The sequence below is a fragment of the Pongo abelii genome, chromosome 1, assembly GCF_028885655.2.
Source record: "Pongo abelii isolate AG06213 chromosome 1, NHGRI_mPonAbe1-v2.0_pri, whole genome shotgun sequence".
Taxonomy (NCBI): Eukaryota; Metazoa; Chordata; class Mammalia; order Primates; family Hominidae; genus Pongo; species Pongo abelii.
The window spans coordinates 118,119,576-118,136,602 of record NC_071985.2 but is presented as its reverse complement, the minus strand read 5'-3'; the positions used below and the strand labels follow the sequence as shown (position 1 = coordinate 118,136,602).

The 17,027-nt window shown below is 39.9% G+C and overlaps 1 protein-coding gene across 4 annotated transcripts in view; it reads right to left on the bottom strand.

Moving 5' to 3' along the window:
* DENND2C (DENN domain containing 2C) overlaps window positions 1-17,027 on the bottom strand; it is an 89,204-nt gene that overhangs the window by 18,952 nt on the left and 53,225 nt on the right. For all 4 annotated transcript variants that reach the window (XM_024239340.3, XM_054553859.2, XM_054553864.2 and 1 more), the window contains 7 exons: window positions 11,278-11,322; window positions 8,881-9,068; window positions 5,115-5,224; window positions 2,325-2,394; window positions 1,708-1,785; window positions 1,019-1,159; window positions 402-550 (listed from right to left, as the gene is read on the bottom strand). In XM_024239340.3, coding sequence (XP_024095108.1) covers window positions 402-550; window positions 1,019-1,159; window positions 1,708-1,785; window positions 2,325-2,394; window positions 5,115-5,224; window positions 8,881-9,068; window positions 11,278-11,322 — 781 coding nt within the window. The remainder of the gene's footprint in view (window positions 1-401; window positions 551-1,018; window positions 1,160-1,707; window positions 1,786-2,324; window positions 2,395-5,114; window positions 5,225-8,880; window positions 9,069-11,277; window positions 11,323-17,027) is intronic.

Sequence of the window (17,027 nt, the reverse complement as noted above, 5' to 3'; positions counted from 1 at the left end):
ATTTACCATTTGAAATTATCCATGCCACTATATACCACTAGATAATTGAGAGACTGATCCTACATTTTAAAAATATGCCCAAATTTTTGTTCTCACTCATAGGTGGGAATTGAACAATGAGAACACTTGGACACAGGGTAGGGAACATCACACAACGGGGCCTGTCATGGGGTGGGGGGATAGGGGGAGGGCTAGCATTAGGAGAAACACCTAATATAAATGACGAGTTAATGGGTACAGCACACCAACGTGGCACATGTATACATATGTAATGAACCTGCACGTTGTGCACATGTACCCTAGAACTTAAAGTATTAATAGTAAAAAAAAAATGCCCCAATTTTAAAATTTGGAACAAATAAAACACCAGTGTGAAATAACATATTTCCCTTATTTCTTACCTTAGGCTGTTGGCAACAAAGATTACCCTACGCTCCAAAAGGAGAGAGGCACAGACCCGGATGAGATGACACACACTCAGGCACTTAAAGAGACATTTAAAATCAACATGTTCCAATCGGGAATCTAGTGGTCGGCAGAGTTCAATGGACTGAAATGCAAGATGAAGAATCAGGTGAGCTAATGTTGGAAAACAATCCTTAGTGCCAACGCTATGGATCCTGTTATTCTTATATAAATTAAACTCAAGAAAGGTCTGCTACATGGGGTCTGTGAAGCTTCCTATACTAATGCCAGGACCCAACAGCTTATTTTTGTGCTGTAAATCAAGATCCTTTATTCCTTCTGACAATAGTATATACAGTCTTCATTAATCACATGAAATTGTCATTACAAAGGGACTCAGTCTATGTATGGTAGAAAATCTCTGGGTCCTGGGTCTAGGAAGAACTACGTCACAGATCAACTGGATATTTCTCCAGTGCTTTATGGAAATAAAACATATTCTTTACAGTTTATGGAAAAGGGAAATCTATCCCCTTGGGCTCTGGAAACTGCCTACTAGTGTAAGTCCTGCTTTTTAGTGGCCATCAAATCTTTTCAAAATAAGCTAACTTACCTCATCTCCAGCCCCAGGGAGGTAACTCTTAACTGTGATGGTGCGTCCAGGAGCTGGGAAAGGAGCTTCCATGACACTTCGCATGAATGGGTAAACAAGGGCTGGAGACATTTCTCTTCTCTTCTCTACTTCATCCAGAATCTATACACGCAAAGTGTTATTTTATTATGGACTAAGTTAAAAAACATAAAAGAATGCTATTACAGAAACTGCCAAACCTGGTGTACAAACTTTAAAATAACCCAAATAAAATTTAAGACAGATAAGCTTCTGCAATCAATAAAAGTTAAATAAGCATCATATCTCTTGGGGAGGTATCATTATACCCTGAAGAAAAGTTACTAACATAAATCAGCTTATTTTTAAAGGAGAAGCCCCTTTTCAGCTCACTAAGGGAGGGGCAAAGAAGGTGACAGTGACAATGATATCCTGCAATTTGTTCTAAGAAAGACACAAGACAAGATAAGCTTTGGACTATGTTCTCCCTTAAGCTGAAAGTTCTAGCAAACCAAAATGAAGATGATATAGCAACAGCAAATGGATTAGAGATGTAAGTTTAAGCCTTCAGGCATGTGGTTCCTAGTTTACTAATAGGGAACCTTTCTGAAGTAACATGTTAAACTCTATGCCACTTAATATTGAGAGCTCAAAAAGGACACCATTTTTCATACAGCTCATTCTCCACTCACCTTTGAAAAAAGATTGAAGCAGCCTAGGCGACTAACCATGCAGTACACCTCAGGGAGTCGCTTTCCTTTGCCTTCTGGCTAAAAGATAAAAACAACAACAACAAAAAAATCAAGCCACGTACATTTTTATTAATACTAATTTGGACTATTAATTATCTTTTACTACTCTTTAGTATGGAGCAGTAACCAAGGCTCTCATCTTCAGTGAACACTGAAAGATGTGAAAAGTGCTAAAAATGGTAGCATGTTTTATTCTAGGTTTAGTGAGGCCACCCAAGCAAGAAAAAAGCCCTAATATGGTTGGTGAGTAACTCAGAGCTCCTTCGAGTAGCTCATTGTACTCTATTTCAAATATATTCAGACTGAGATTCAGCCACTATGTCATCAGTTACTTCCTCTATTATAAACAAATAAAATAAATCCATACCCCTTCTCTTCTAGAACACTCCATGGTTAACCCCCACCTTGCTCTTGCTGTTTAAAGCTAATACAGCTTCCTTAATACACAGATCATTGAGCATCCCTCAAACTCATCTAGAGATAGTGTTTCTGAAGTTCCTACTCTGACTCAATTGTTCCTTGACCAACCCTGTCTGTCACACAAATCTGATACTTACCAAGAGCTTCTTACAGTAACCAAACCACCGGCTTCCATCTTCACCAGTCAAGACAAAGGAGAATGTTTCACTGAAAAAAGAGCCAATAGTTAGTTTAGGATCCAAACAATCACTTATGGCATTCTCCATGGAAGAAACAATTGAAAACTAGAGTCCAACAGTAGTCATTTTGTGATCTAGTTAGGATCCAAACAACCACTTATGGCATTCTCCATGGAACAAACAATTGAAAACTAGAGTCCAAGTTTTCAAGTGATCTAAGAGGAGGCATAATATTACATTCATTGCAAGTCACACTCCTCCTAAGGAATGCCCAGGCCTTAAGAATATCTTGCTTTGTACTGGAGTGAGAGAATAGGTATGAGATAAGCTGTTGATGTTGGTTCCTTTTGTTTTCTTATTAATCCACTCTAGGTATTAATCAGGGTTATTTTCATTTAAATTTTATTTTTATTTTTTAAGACAGTCTCACTCTGTTGCCCAGGCTGGAGTGCAGTGGTGCAAACAGATCTCACTGCAGCCTTGACCTCCTGGGGCTCAAGTGATCCTCCCACCTCAGCCTTCCAAGTAGCTGGAACTACAGATGTGTGCCACCATGCCCCACTAATCTTTTAATTTTGTGTAGAGATAAGGTCTCACTATCTTTACAGGGCTGGTCTCAAACACCTGGATTCAAATAATCCTTCTGCCTCGGCCTCCCAAAGTGCTGGGATTATAGACACGAGCCACTGCACCTGGCCTTATTTTCCTTTTGTTGAATGCCCAATTTAGTCAAACAGATAGGTAAGCTACAAAGACTTTTGATAATGTCATTTCTCAGTTCCAAATTCTTCTCTTTAGTTCTGAGAGGCTGTATAGAGCAGTGATAGGCAAAGGATGATATCCTTAATATGTAAAAATTATTAGGACAAATATCAACTCCTCATTAGAAACATGGGCAAAAGATATGCGTTGATAATTTACAAAATGAAAACCTAAATATGCCCAAGAAAGAAACTCAGACTCAATAATCAAATAAGTCCATTTTTTTTTTCTGAGACGGAGTCTCACTCTGTCGCCCAGGCTGGAGTGCAGTGGCACGATCTCTGCTCACTGCAACCTCCGCCTCCTGGGTTCAAGCAATTCTCCTGCCTCAGCCTCCCGAGTAGCTGGGACTACAGGAATGTGCCACTACACCCAGCTAATTTTTTATTTTTAGTAGAGATGGGGTCTCACTATGTTGGCCAGGCCGGTCTCAAACTCCTGACCTGAGGTGATCCACCCGCCTCGGCCTGGGATTACAGGCGTGAGCCACAGCACCTGGCCAAGTCCAATTTTTTTTTTTTTAAGAGACTGGGTCTCACTGAACAGAACTTAATTTTCTGAAGACAGATTTATTATCTTCCTTCTTTCCTCCCTCCCTCCCTTCCTTCCTTCCTTTTATTATTATTATTTTTTTTGGACAGAGTCTTGCTCTGTTGCCCAGGTTGGAGTGCTGTGGCACAATCATAGCTCACTGCAACCTTGAACTCCTGGGCTCAAGTGATCCTCCTGCCTCAGCCTCCTGAGTAACTACTGCACACCACCATGTCTGGCTAGTTCTTTTGGTATTTTTTGTAGAGACAGGGACTTGCTATGTTGCCCAGGATGGTCTCAAACCTGGCTTCAAATGATCCTCCCACCTTAGCCTCCCAAAGTGCTAGGATTACAGGTGTGAGCCACTGCACCTGGCCTAAATCCAAACTTGAACAATATATACATGTCTGTATTTGGCTAAAAATAAAGATTGGAAGGGAATATGCCAAAATATTTACAGTGATTACCTTTCAGTAACCAGACTGCCAGTGATCTGTAATTTCTGCTTTTTATTTACTCTTCGGTGTTTCCCAAATACTCTAGAATAAACATATATAACTCGTGGGGAAAAGCCAGCCACAGAGCAGCCAGGCCACTATGAAAGGCGCTGTTTATAAAGGTAGCAGTGCAACTGACAACACAAGAGCATCAACAGTGATGGCTGAGAGATGAGAGTGTCAATCAGGCTAAACTGCTTATGAGAGATAGTAGCTTAGTCTGGAGGCAACGTGAAGTTGAAGTGCAGAGCTATTTAAGCAACAGCTGAGGCTATTATCCAGAAGGTCATTACCATGTGATATGGTTCAATGAATGAAGCTTTTCAAACTAAATGGCATCATCAATAATTATAGTTTTGAACAAAGCAGGCATCTATTAATATTTACAAGCAGAATTCAGAGATTATGATAGTTTTTTAATTAAAAGTAGTAATTTCCTCTAGATACCTGGAAGAAATTCTTTAATACTTCCTTTCTTAATACACTACACTTCCCAAACTGGAGCCTCCCTTTGTACAGGTTCCACAGAGGAACATAAAAGCTGGGCTGTGGATTATTCTGTTAATTTGAAGAAGAACGAAGATGAAGATGAAGACATTGCTCTGTTTTATCTCTGTTTCTAGGTTGAGTCTCAAAATCCAAGTCTTTTTTCATTTTCTGTCCACTTGGGAGCATTTCTGATTGTATGTAAAATAGAACTTTTTTTTTTGTAGAACTGGCAAACTGAAGAGACTCTCAAATTTGTTTTCCTTTTGACACTGAAATTATTCCATGTTTTTTTTTTAAGCCCCACATAGGAAATGTTCTAATTCTGCTTCTTCCTTTCCTCCCACCACATCCTTAACTTGCCACAGTATTCACATAGCTTCACTAAAAATGGCTCTACCCATTTCTCAAATACTCTGATTTATTTTTGCAGTTCTAATGAATAGAAATCAGATAAAATTAGCCCATTTACCTCTTGAGTTCTGAGGTTGGCATCCAGTCCTTTGAATCAGGAAAACAAAATTTTGGGATAACTTTAAGCCTCTCTTCCATGTCTTTGGACTGCTTATAGCCATGATCATCCTAAAAAAGATAACACCACAGGTGACTTAAATTATACTATGTAAGTGGGGAATAGAAATAAAAAACTCAGCCTCATCTCAGGAAAAAAGGTCTCTGATAAGCCTGAGCAGTTGCTGATAAGCCTCAGCATGGTTATGTACTGCTTAACAAAATTAAAAAGTCAATTCTGGAAATCACTGAAGACGCACTGAGAACAGAGTTACTAAGAAAAAAGAATCCTGTTTTTACTTAGAAATGGTATCTGTGGATATCTCAGCATCTACTGTAAGAGAGATTAGTGAAAAGTTTCCTATCAAGAGGTAAAATCTTAATTCAGGATTCACACACTAATGGGAACCCAGTATTTTTATGAACCATGGGACATAAGATAAAAATCCATTCTTCAATGTACTGAGAACAAAAACCTAGTCAGCTCAAGACACTTTCCAAACAATAATCAAAGAAGCTTTGAAATGGTAGATGAATGTTATTTAGAAAAGATACGGCCAGATGCACTGACTGATGCCTGTAATCCCAGCACTTTGGGAGCCCAAGGTGGGAGCATCACTTGAGCCCAGGAGTTGGAGACCAGCCTGGGCAACATAGTGAAACCCCATCTCTACAAAAAATACAAAAGTTAGCTGGGTGTGGTGGCACATGCCTGTAGTCCCAGCTACTCGGGAGGCTGAGAGGTGAGAGGATTTCTTGAGCCTGGGAGGATGGGGCTGCAGTGAGGCATGATTGCACCACTGCACTCCAGCCTGGGTGACAGAGAGAAACCTGTCTCAAAAAAAGAAAAAAGAAAAGATATTATTTTGAGAATCCACCCCATATATAATCATTTCCTTTAGCATAGAATCTTTGCTACCTAATTGCTGGTTTGCAACTTCTTGTAAAATTTTAGCATAGAAGACCCTTTTGCATAAATCTGGTACTGTACTTATAGGACAGTCTAAATTTCAGTAAACCAGACATTTAGAAATTAGTATGACCTGTCCTCTACAAAAAAAGCCCTTAAGTCTAATTACCATATTGCCTTCAGATAACTAATAAAAATGATCTCCCCTTTAATTTCTTTTTTGTTGTTGTTGAGAAGGAGGTCTTGCTATGTTGCCCAGGCTGGCCTCAAACTCCTGTGCTCCAGTGATCCTCGTGTCTCAGCTGGCCAACTAGCTGGGATTACAAGCATGTGCCACTGTGCACGGCTCCTTTAATTTCTTAAAAAAAAACAAACTATGTAGCCATTCTGGGTCACTTAACAGTGCTGTGACATTGTACTTTCAGGCTACATTGAGAAATTTTATGAGAAATTAAACTTACTGATTATTTACTGTAGGGATATTTTTGAGGACTTTTTGAAAATGAGAATCCATGCAGGAAATGTCTCTTAGATTCCAGTACAGTTGTACTTCACCAGCTTTTTTAGTGAAACATGTAACTCAGGCTTATAAACCCAAAAGTCCTAAAGTGGCCAAGCAGATAACTGAAATGAAAGAAGTGGTCCAAGTAATAAGCAGGACAGTGAGTAAATGTCCCTATTAAAGGGATCACTCCTTACTAAGGAAAACTACATAATTCAGAGAGCATAATGGAAAATGAAAATGTGGAGCCCCTTTTTCAAAAAGCAGAAAAAATTAAATATAAAACATCTTTTCTTCTGTGGCCTCTGTAATGGAGTTTTTATTTGCTATTTAATGTCATACTCCCTCAGACATGAGGATCCTGGGGGTGAGTGTAGACTCTCCCAGACACCCAGGTGCTGCAGTCTGCAATCTGGTACACAAGTGGCCCACAAGGTGCTGGGTTTCCTCTCTGGGTAGCTGCAGAATTGAGACTCTGTGTTTCGACTAGGGGTTGGGAAGTTAAGCCAGGCATCTCCCCTTCCCATGGGGGCCACCATTCCAACCCACAGCAGTTGAGCAATCTCCAAAAAGTCACCCACAAGTGGCACCACCAACCCAGGCTAGGGAAAGCTGCTCCATGCCTTGCCTGGAGATGTTGCAGGGCAATGCTGGTCTGATCCTAACCCTCTCAATGCCTGTGCCCAGCCAGGGGGAGAAAGTGGCAGTAGTCACTGAGTAGGGATAGAAAGGGCACTTGCTAGGGCCCAGGGAATCGGGCAGTGGAGAACAGGACAACAAGAGAACTCATCCTAGGGAAGCAGCAGAAGGTGACACCATGCATGAACTCGGGCTTTAAGACCTTGGCACATGCCCAGTTTTCCTATCGGACTTCATTTACAAAACACAAATTCAAAGATAAAATTATTTAGCATTTCAAGATGGTGACTGCAGATCATTAAACCCTACACACAGGGCCCTTCTGAGTGAGGGCCTTATGTAACTACACTGGTCACCTGCTCTGAAGTCCTGCTCCTTATTAAGCTTCAACCCATTCCTGACACTTAGGAATGCAGGCTGTGTTGGCAGTCTTTCCAGTTTCTCAGGAAAAGGCAGAAATACAGATTTGTATGTGAAATTTGATTGTTAAATGTTGGCAACAAAAATTATTGTTGTTACTTTTACACAAACACTATGCAAAGCAAAAGAAACCCAACCATGTCTGTGGGCTTAACTGGTTCACAGGCTCAATAAGCTCTATGAAACAGAGACTAAGAAGATCTTTTTCAGTAGTACTCCCATCATCTAATCCTGGCAAATATTAGGTATTTTTAAAATATTTGATTAAATGAATGAACAATTTTTTTAAAAAAGGTAGAGAAACCAAATATTATTGTTAATAATAATGGCTACCAAAAATTAATACATTTATCGAGTACATACTATGTGCCAGGGATGGCATTAGCACTTTATATACATTATCTCACTAAATCCTTACTAATAATGGATAACATCATATTGAGCTTACTATATGCCAGACACTGTTCTAAGTGCCTTATATAAATTAGCTTATTTAATCCTCACTATGACTCAGAGGGGTAGATACTATTGTAATTATCCCCATTTTACAAATTAAACAACTAAGACACAACGTGGTGGCTCACGCCTGTAATCCCAGCACTTTGGGAGGCTGATGTGGGTGGATCACTTGAGGTCAGGAGTTCTAGATTACCCTGGCCAACATGGTGAAACCCTGTCTCTACTAAAAACATAAAAATTAGCTGGGCATGGTAGCACATGCCTGTAGTCCCAGCTACTCAAGAGGCTTGAACCTGGGAGGTGGAGGTTGCAGGGTTGCAGTGAGCCAAAACTGCACCACTACACTCCAGCCTGGGCAACAGAGCGAGACTCCGTCTTAAAAAAAAAAAAAAAAAAGTAAAAGAAAAGTAACTGCTTAAAGTCATGGAACTAGTAAGTGGGAAATGCAGAGCTTTCACACAGAGTCCATGCTCTAAACCACTACCCTATTCTGTCACATTTATTATTCCCCTCCTTAAGAATGAGAAAACTAAGGTTTTGTAACTTGTTAAAGATTATTAAATGGCAGAGCCAAAAATTAAAAAAACTAACTAGGAAAATGAGCTTGTTTTGTTTTGGTTTGTTTTGCTGGGTTGCAGCTCATGCCTAACATAAGATGTTTTCAAAGCCACCAGATCCTACCACAAGTACAGTATTAGTAAAAACTGGTTGAGATAACAAAAACCAAGAGGACAGGAAATAAATGTACACAGAGACACATGAACATTCCTGAATGCCTCTTGGCCTCCTTGAACCTACCTTGCCAGGGAATTGTTGTATGACCTGGGGAATATAGCTTATTCCTGATGGTTTCTTCTGTAGAGACACCACCACAAAAAGTTCAAACAGCTGCTGCTCCTGTAATTCAATAAGATCCCGCTCCAAGGTCTGGTAGTGAGGATTCCTCTTGGAAGACTGTTGCAGTTGTGCTAAGCGTTTATGGCGATCTGTAATGAAATCATGGAGCAATGCTTTTTCTCTGTAGCCCTACCTTCCTTCCAGCACCCAGAGGTCATGACCCACACAGGATTAATCTTCACACAGTCACTGCTGAATGAATGTTGAATAACTAGCATCTGCCACATAGACATACCTGTTAGGGCTGTGACATACTAGGGGGAATAAGTGCAGACCCTCACAAGTGTGCGGGGCCCTCACTCCACTTCTGGCCAGCAATGGGACTGACATTCCATGTCCCAACCAATACTTATGTATGTCCCAACAAATAATCTATGCTATCCCATCTTTCATGGCATCACACCAGGACACACGGAAAATGTCACGAAAAAGTGCTAGACTGACAACAGATGCTACTGCTAGGAATGCCATGAAATCACAGGGTGCCAGGTGGCAGGTGGCAGGGGGCAGGGGGCAGAGATTTGATAAAATAATTGAGTCCTAAGTACAGAAAGGGGTGAATTTGAATAAATTAAAATAAAAATTATCCTCACATTGAAGAAACTGTTCAGTTCCCTTCCCTCCTTGCCACATATTACTAACAATGAATATATGCTTGTATCAGTAAATGGTGCTAGACGCAAGAGAAAAAAATTAAGTGGAAGAAGACATCCATTAGCTGACTTTCTCAAAAGAATAAAATTATGGAAGCATATTATTTAAACAGTCATAGCAATACCAATTAAAACTGGATAGCATCTATCCTCTATTCTCATTTATCTCTAAATTTTGAGCAATCTGGGGTGGTCCCCACTGAAGGAAACTGTGGACTTGCAGAAGAAATAGTCTACACGTCCCAGTGATTTGCTTATGTGTCATTCTGAGCCACTGATAGACTCAACCTCTAATTGTCTTTCCTTTCTTTTTGATATAATGCATTCTGTCCCAAAAGAAGTTATACTATAGATCAAAATATTAAGAACATTTAAAAAAATGCATCCTGGAATGGCTCCCCAGGATTATCCAGTACATTCAGCGCTCTAGGCAAAGCTTTACTTACCTCAAAGGGCTGAGTTCAAGTCAAGAAAATTTTAGGTCCTGTTTCTCAGTAGTAACAGCCCTAAATTAGTCATCTTTACACATCTAGGCTGAACCTGATGATTATTAAATTTCACCTTCAGTCAGGCTACAGAATCAAACACCTAAAGCAATTCAGGCCAGTGGAGGGAGTACAAGACTATTAATCATAAAATTAGGGTGTCAGATTAGGAACTGGAACTACCCTGTACTCAGCTTTGATAATGCATGTCTTCTACTTTTTCCATGGCTTAGTATGTCAGTCACTTAAATAGGAAGTAGATAACTTGCTGTGATAACTAGAAAACATCATTGTTAGATGAAGGATGAAAGCACCATGAAGTGCTTGGACAAACAGAGTCAGAAATGCATGGTGCATTCTATATTCTACTAAAAAGTAAACAGCACAATAATCTGGAATATAAATGCCTATAAATAATAGATATTTCCTTTTTCAATGTCAGAGATATCAAAGTTACTTAAATAATTACACTTGAGTGGCTATAAAATATCAGACATTTGGCTGGGCACAGTGGCTCATGCCTGTAGTCCCAGCACTTTGGGAGGGCAAGGCAGGCAGATCACGAGGTCAGGAGTTCGAGACCAGCCTGACCAACATGGTGAAACCCTGTCTCTACTAAAAATACAAAAATTAGCTTGGCGTGGTGGCACATGCCTGTAATCCCAGCTACTCAGGAGGCTGAGGCAGGAGAACTGCCTGAACCCAGGAGGCAGAGGTTGCAGTGAGCCGAGCTTGCGCCACTGCACTCCAGCATGAGTGACAGAGGGAGACTCCGTCTCAAAAAAAAAAAAAAAAAAAAAAAAAATCAGCTATTTACTGCTCAGAGGATGATTCACACACTCTGTTTTGGCTGCCAGGAAACTACTGCATATATGTCTGGACATGCAGCTCGCTGCCGCTCCCCTAAGAATATTCCATCATAAGAACCATACGGTTTTGCCTCACTCCACTATGGGAGACTTTAAATGCTGTCAAACATCTGACAGTGTTTAATTCTGACTGTTTAATTCTCCAAACCTCAACAGGCTCTGAAAATAAGGAAATCATCTACAAAATGGAACTTCATGTGGGGAAAAACATGCTTAGTCACAAAGGTAGGTGACACTCCACCTAACCCACGATCATCACAAGAACGGGAGCAGCCCCATTGACTCACTCACTCTTTGGCAGATACTCAGCATCACTTTCGTTCCCACTGGTTTCACCTGAAAAGAGAGAAGGAGTTTCCATTTGTATTGTCCAACAGTAGGAAGTACATGAGGATGAGAACAATGTAAACCCACAAACCTGGGGACTTGGAGTAAGGAATAATAAAGCTGCTGAGCCTTTCTCCAAACCACTTGGTTGTATCAAGTTGGGATAGTTACCAAAAGAGAGTAAAAGGCTCAAAGAGGAAACTCCTCTACTACATCTTCTTCCTACACCCTACTTCACTCCTCGGCTCCCCTCTCATCCCTAATTCTAGAAACTAATTGCATTTCAAACCAGTTTTAAGGAGTCTAGTTCAGAGTGGATTCTATTTCTATATCCACATAGTTGTTTGTATATTCCAAATAAAGTATCAAAGGCAAACACCAACACGGCTAAACAAGAATCTAAACACCAACCAGACTATAAATTTAGAATAACAGGAAAACATGAGAACTAGGAGAGAGCTATCACCGTCAGCCTACCTCTTCTATGATGCCTCTAAGTGCCTCTAAACTACTTCTAGTCCATATTGATCTTCTCTTTACTCCAAATTCAAATTCACAGTACTCATACTGTTTTGAACTATTCTTACTTTCCCCAATCAGATTTTAAGTATTTTGGGGATAAGGGGCTATCTTGTTTTCCCAAGGGAGTGTTTTGTATAATTCTGAGAGCACAGGCAACACACACACACACACACACACAAAGAAGCTTTTAAAATAAATAAATGAAACATTTCTAGATTAAGTTTGAAAAGTTAAAGTAAAATAGAAATACAAAGAAAGGGAAAAAATAAGGCCTAGAAGTCATAAGTGAAATTTGATTATATAAACTTGTATCTAATTTAAAAATCAGTATTAAACTCAAAAAGTGAACGATAAACTGGTAAAATATTTGTAAACACATTGCAGATACAAGGCTAAGTTTCTTAATATTCAAAGAACTGTTACAAATCAAGAAGAAAAAGCACAACAGAAAAAGGAATAAAGGGTGGGAATAGGCAATTCATAGAAAAAGATTTATAAGTTGTTGATAAACATGAAAACTGCCCAAATTCATAATGAAATAAATGTAAATTAAAACAATAAACAAGACATACATTTTCAACCATGATATTGCCATAAAAAGCTTTAATAAAGCATAGTATTTATTGATGAAGATTACGGGGAAAGAGGTATTTTCAAATGATGTTTGTAGAAACAAGCTGTTACAATCTGTTTGTGGGACAATTTGGCAGCAGTTATAATTTTTTTTTTTTTTTTTTTTGAGACAGGGTCTCACTCTGCTGCAGAGGCTAGAGTGCAGTGGCACAATCTTGGCTCACTGCAACCTCTGCCTCCCGGACTCAACTGATCCCCCCTACCTCAGCCTCCCGAGTAGGCTGGGACTACAGACATGTGCCACCACACCCAGCTAATTTTTTTTTTTTTTTGAGACAGAGTTTCACTCTGTCACCCAGGCTAGAGTGCAGTGGCACAATCTCGGCTTACTGCAACCTCCACCTCCCGGGTTCAAGCAGTTCTCCTGTCTCAGCCTCCTGAGTAGCTGGGATTACAGGCGTGTGCTGCCACGCTGGGCTAATTTTTGTATTTTTAGTAGAGACAGGGTTTCACCGTGTTGGTCAGGCTGGTCTTGAATTCCTGACCTCGTGATCCACCCGTCTTGGCCTCCCAAAGTGCTGGGATTATAGGCGTGAGCCACCGCACCCGGCCACCCAGCTAATTTTTGTATTTTTTGTAGAGACAGGGTTTCGTCATGTTGCCCAGGCTAGTCTCAAACTCCTGGGGTCAAGTGATCCATCCACCTCAGCCTCCCAAAGTGCTGGAGTTACAGGTGTGAGCCACCATGCCTGGCCAAAATTTTAAATCCATATGTTCTTTGATTAAGCTCACTGCTGGGAACTTATTCTACAAAAATAGTCTTATATAGAAATGTAAGTAAAAGATGCATTTGCAGCATTGTTTGAAGAGTTTTATGTAGACACACACACACACACACACACACACACACACACACTTCTAAATATCCACAGGTTAAATAAAAGGTTAGAAACAACTAAACTGTCTATTAGCTAAATAAAATTTTACATCTATGCAATGAAATACAGTACAGCTATGTGGATCTCTATGTGTTGATACTGAAAGAGCTCTGAAATACATTAATTAAGCTTTTTTAAAACAGAAGGCATACAAAGTCTGAATAGTATAAGAGTATTTGTGTAGAAAATGTATTTGCATGCACATGAAATTTTCTAGGTGTGCAAGGAGGAGGTTTGGAAAACTCTGGCTTTTCATCTTATAATAAGGAATAAGAGAACATTAAAATAAATGCTGCCTATTCTTAAGATAGGTGGGAAAGACACATAAGAGATGTTACAGAAAAAATGCTTATTTAAATATTGCATATTACATGTTTCATAACTCAAAATTAACCACCATGACAAAAAGTATAGTGTGACTATAAAATATTATTCAGAGAAAGAAACAAACACTGAGCTCCTGGTCCTATCTATAGTCTTAGTACCAGGTACCTCTTAGAAACTTAGGAAGTGTTTGGAAAGAAAGAAAAGAGAGAAGAAAGGGAGAAAAGGCAATATAACCGGAAAAGCCCTTATAAAAGACCACTTAATTGGCTTAATATATTCACATCTATGGGTTTTGATGACATGTATTCTAAGACGATGAATGAAGGTTAGCGGGATTATGAGCCAAGAGAAAAATCTATTGAGAATCCACAGGGATCGAAAAAGTACCAGATTGTCCTCTTTTAATATGAGACTTCAACACACAAAATTATAATGACAGAATTGAAGAAGGCTGATAAGTCATTTTGTAATACCTGAAAACTGAAAGTTAAGAAATATTTAGGGCCAGGTATGGTGGCTCATGCCTATAATCCCAGCACTTTGGGAGGCCAAGGCAGAAGGATCGCTTGAGCCCAGGAATTCAAGACCAGCTGGGCAACATGGTGAGATTTTGCCTCTACAAAAAATAAAAAATTAGCCGGGTGTGGTGGGCATGAGCCTGTGGTCCCAGCTACTAAGAAGGCTCTGGTGGGAGGATCGCTTGAACCCAGGAGGTTGAGGCTGCAGTGAGCCATGTTTGCATCATTGCACCCCAGCCTGTGTGACAGAGTGAGACTCTGTCTCGAAAAAAAAAAAAAAACTGAAGAAATATTTAGGTTGGAATATATTCAGTAAACTCTAGCAGGGACTTCAGAGTAGGTAAATATAATTATCTATTGTATTAGGCATTGTTGATATACAGACAAAAGCTTAAGGAGGAAAATGAAAATCTGAGAACTCTGATGATAAAGCCAGGAGATCCTCAGGCATGAGAGAAATTCCTCTGGTGCCTGGAGGAGTTGGTCACAGAGGCAGGTAAAGGTAAATGCTTATTTTATTTGAGCCATAGTGAGGTGTTACAATGTAGAGGCTGCTCCTTTTTTCTTTACTTTTGTTTTGGACAGCAGAAGTTGGCTAGAAGTTGGAGGATTTTTTTTTTCTTTTCAACATTAAAACAGTTAAAACAAATTTTTGGCTCTTCAAAAACTTGTCTTAGAACCAAATTTACTACAATGTTCCTAATCCATAAGGCATAGACATACAAATAAATTAAGGGCTTGGTAATAACCTACTTAGAAATACCTGGGCACAGTGGCTCATGCCTGTAATCCCAGTACTTTGGGAGGCCGAGGCAGGTGGATCACGAGGTCAAGAGATTGAGACCATCCTGGCCAACATGGTGAAACCTTGTCTCTTCTAAAAAAAATACAAAAATTAGCTGGGTGTGGTGGCACACGCCTGTAATCACAGCTACTCAGGAGGCTGAGGCAGGAGAGTTGCTTAAACCCAGGAGGCAGAGGTTGCAGTGAGCCAAGATCACACCACTGCACTCCAGCCTGGGCAACAGAGCAAGACTCTGTCTTAAAAAAAAAAAAAAAAAAAAAAAAAACCTGAAGAGAGTAGTTATGAATAGACTGCTGTTAATCTGAGAAAATGTTAATGTTTTACAGGCACTTGTCCTGGCCCCAGTGTATGATAATTTATGTGATTTGCAATGTATAATTTATTTCCTTATCTATAAAACAATGAAAATACTATCTGCCACAGAGTTATTTAGAAAATTAATAATAATGCATCAGAAAGGATGCAGCACAATATCTGGCACCAGTTTTCATTTTCTATGTCTAGTTTTAAATAACACACAAAAATACCTTTGACAATACCATTGTTGAAGATAAAAAAATACACGGAAAAGAGATGATTAAACTGCTAAAAATCAAGATTTATGAGAAAGTTAACCGTTGATGATAGAAAAAGATAAGCTATGTGGAGCCACGCTCCTTGATTCAAATCTATGCTTCCTCCTCTGTCTTAGCTTCTTTGTTTGTAAAATTATAATAGTCCCTACCTCCTAGTGTTGTCATACGTTATACATGAGACAAAGTATGTAAAGAAACTATTACTTCATTCCACAAATGGTAGCTACTATTAATAACAATGACCAAAAGTATTTCTTCCCCAGAGAAGATTGAAACATGTTTTAGTAATTGCCTCTCAAATTATGAAAACTCATGTTAAAAACAGTGACCACTTGATTTTAATCAGTACACAGCAGGAAAGAGACTTAAGACGTAACCCAGAAGATTTTATTTTCATATAGTAAGTTGTTAGAATATAAAATAGGTTTTTAAGAGTAATTAAGAAAATTCTGGCTGGGGGCTGGGCGCAGTCGCTCACACCTGTAATCCCAGCACTTTGGGAGGCTGAGGTGGGCGGATCACGAGGTCAGGAGATCGAGACCATCCTGGCTAACATGGTGAAACACTGTCTCTACTAAAAATACAAAAAATTAGCCGGGCGTGGTGGTGGGCACCTGTAATCCCAGCTACTTGGGAGGCTGAGGCAGGAGAATGGCATGAACCCGGGAGGCGGAGCTTGCAGTGAGCCGAGATCACGCTACTGGACTCCAGCCTGGGCGACAGAGCAAGACTATCTCAAAAAAAAAAAAAAAAAAGAAAGAAAGAAAGAAAAAGAAACAAAAAGAAAATTCTGGTCAGATGTGGTGGCTCATGCCTGTGATCCTAGTACTCTGGGAGGCCCAGGCAGGTGGATCATTGGAGGTCAGGAGTTCAAGATCAGCCTGGCCAATATGGTGAAATCCCATCTCAACTAAAAATACAAAAAATTAGCTGGGCGTGGTGTCGTGTGCCTGTAATCCCAAGCTCCTCAGGAGAAAGAGGCAGGAGAATCACTTGAATCCAGAAGGCAGAGGTTGCAGTGAGGTGAAATTGCACCACTGCACTCCAGCCTGGGTGACAGAGTGAGACTCTGTATCAAAAAGAAAAAAAAAAAAAGAAAATTCTGTCTTTAGAAGTCTGCAAAAAGAAGAAACATTCTCCTCTGCTATGACTTAGCTGTTGTTTCTCACTAAGGAACTTATAAACAAAAACTGCTAAATTCTACATATTTGCCAGATGCATTAGTCCATTTTCACACTGCTGATAAAGACGTACCCAAGGCTGGGCATGGTGGCTCACGTCTGTAATCCCAGCACTTTGAGAGGCTGAGGTGGTGGATCACCTGAGGTCAGGAGTTCGAGATCAGCCTGGCCAACATGATGAAACCCCGTCTCTACTACAAATACAAAAAATTAGCCGGGCGTGGTGGCAGGCGTTTGTAATTCCAGCTACTTGGGAGTCTGAGGCAGGAGAATCC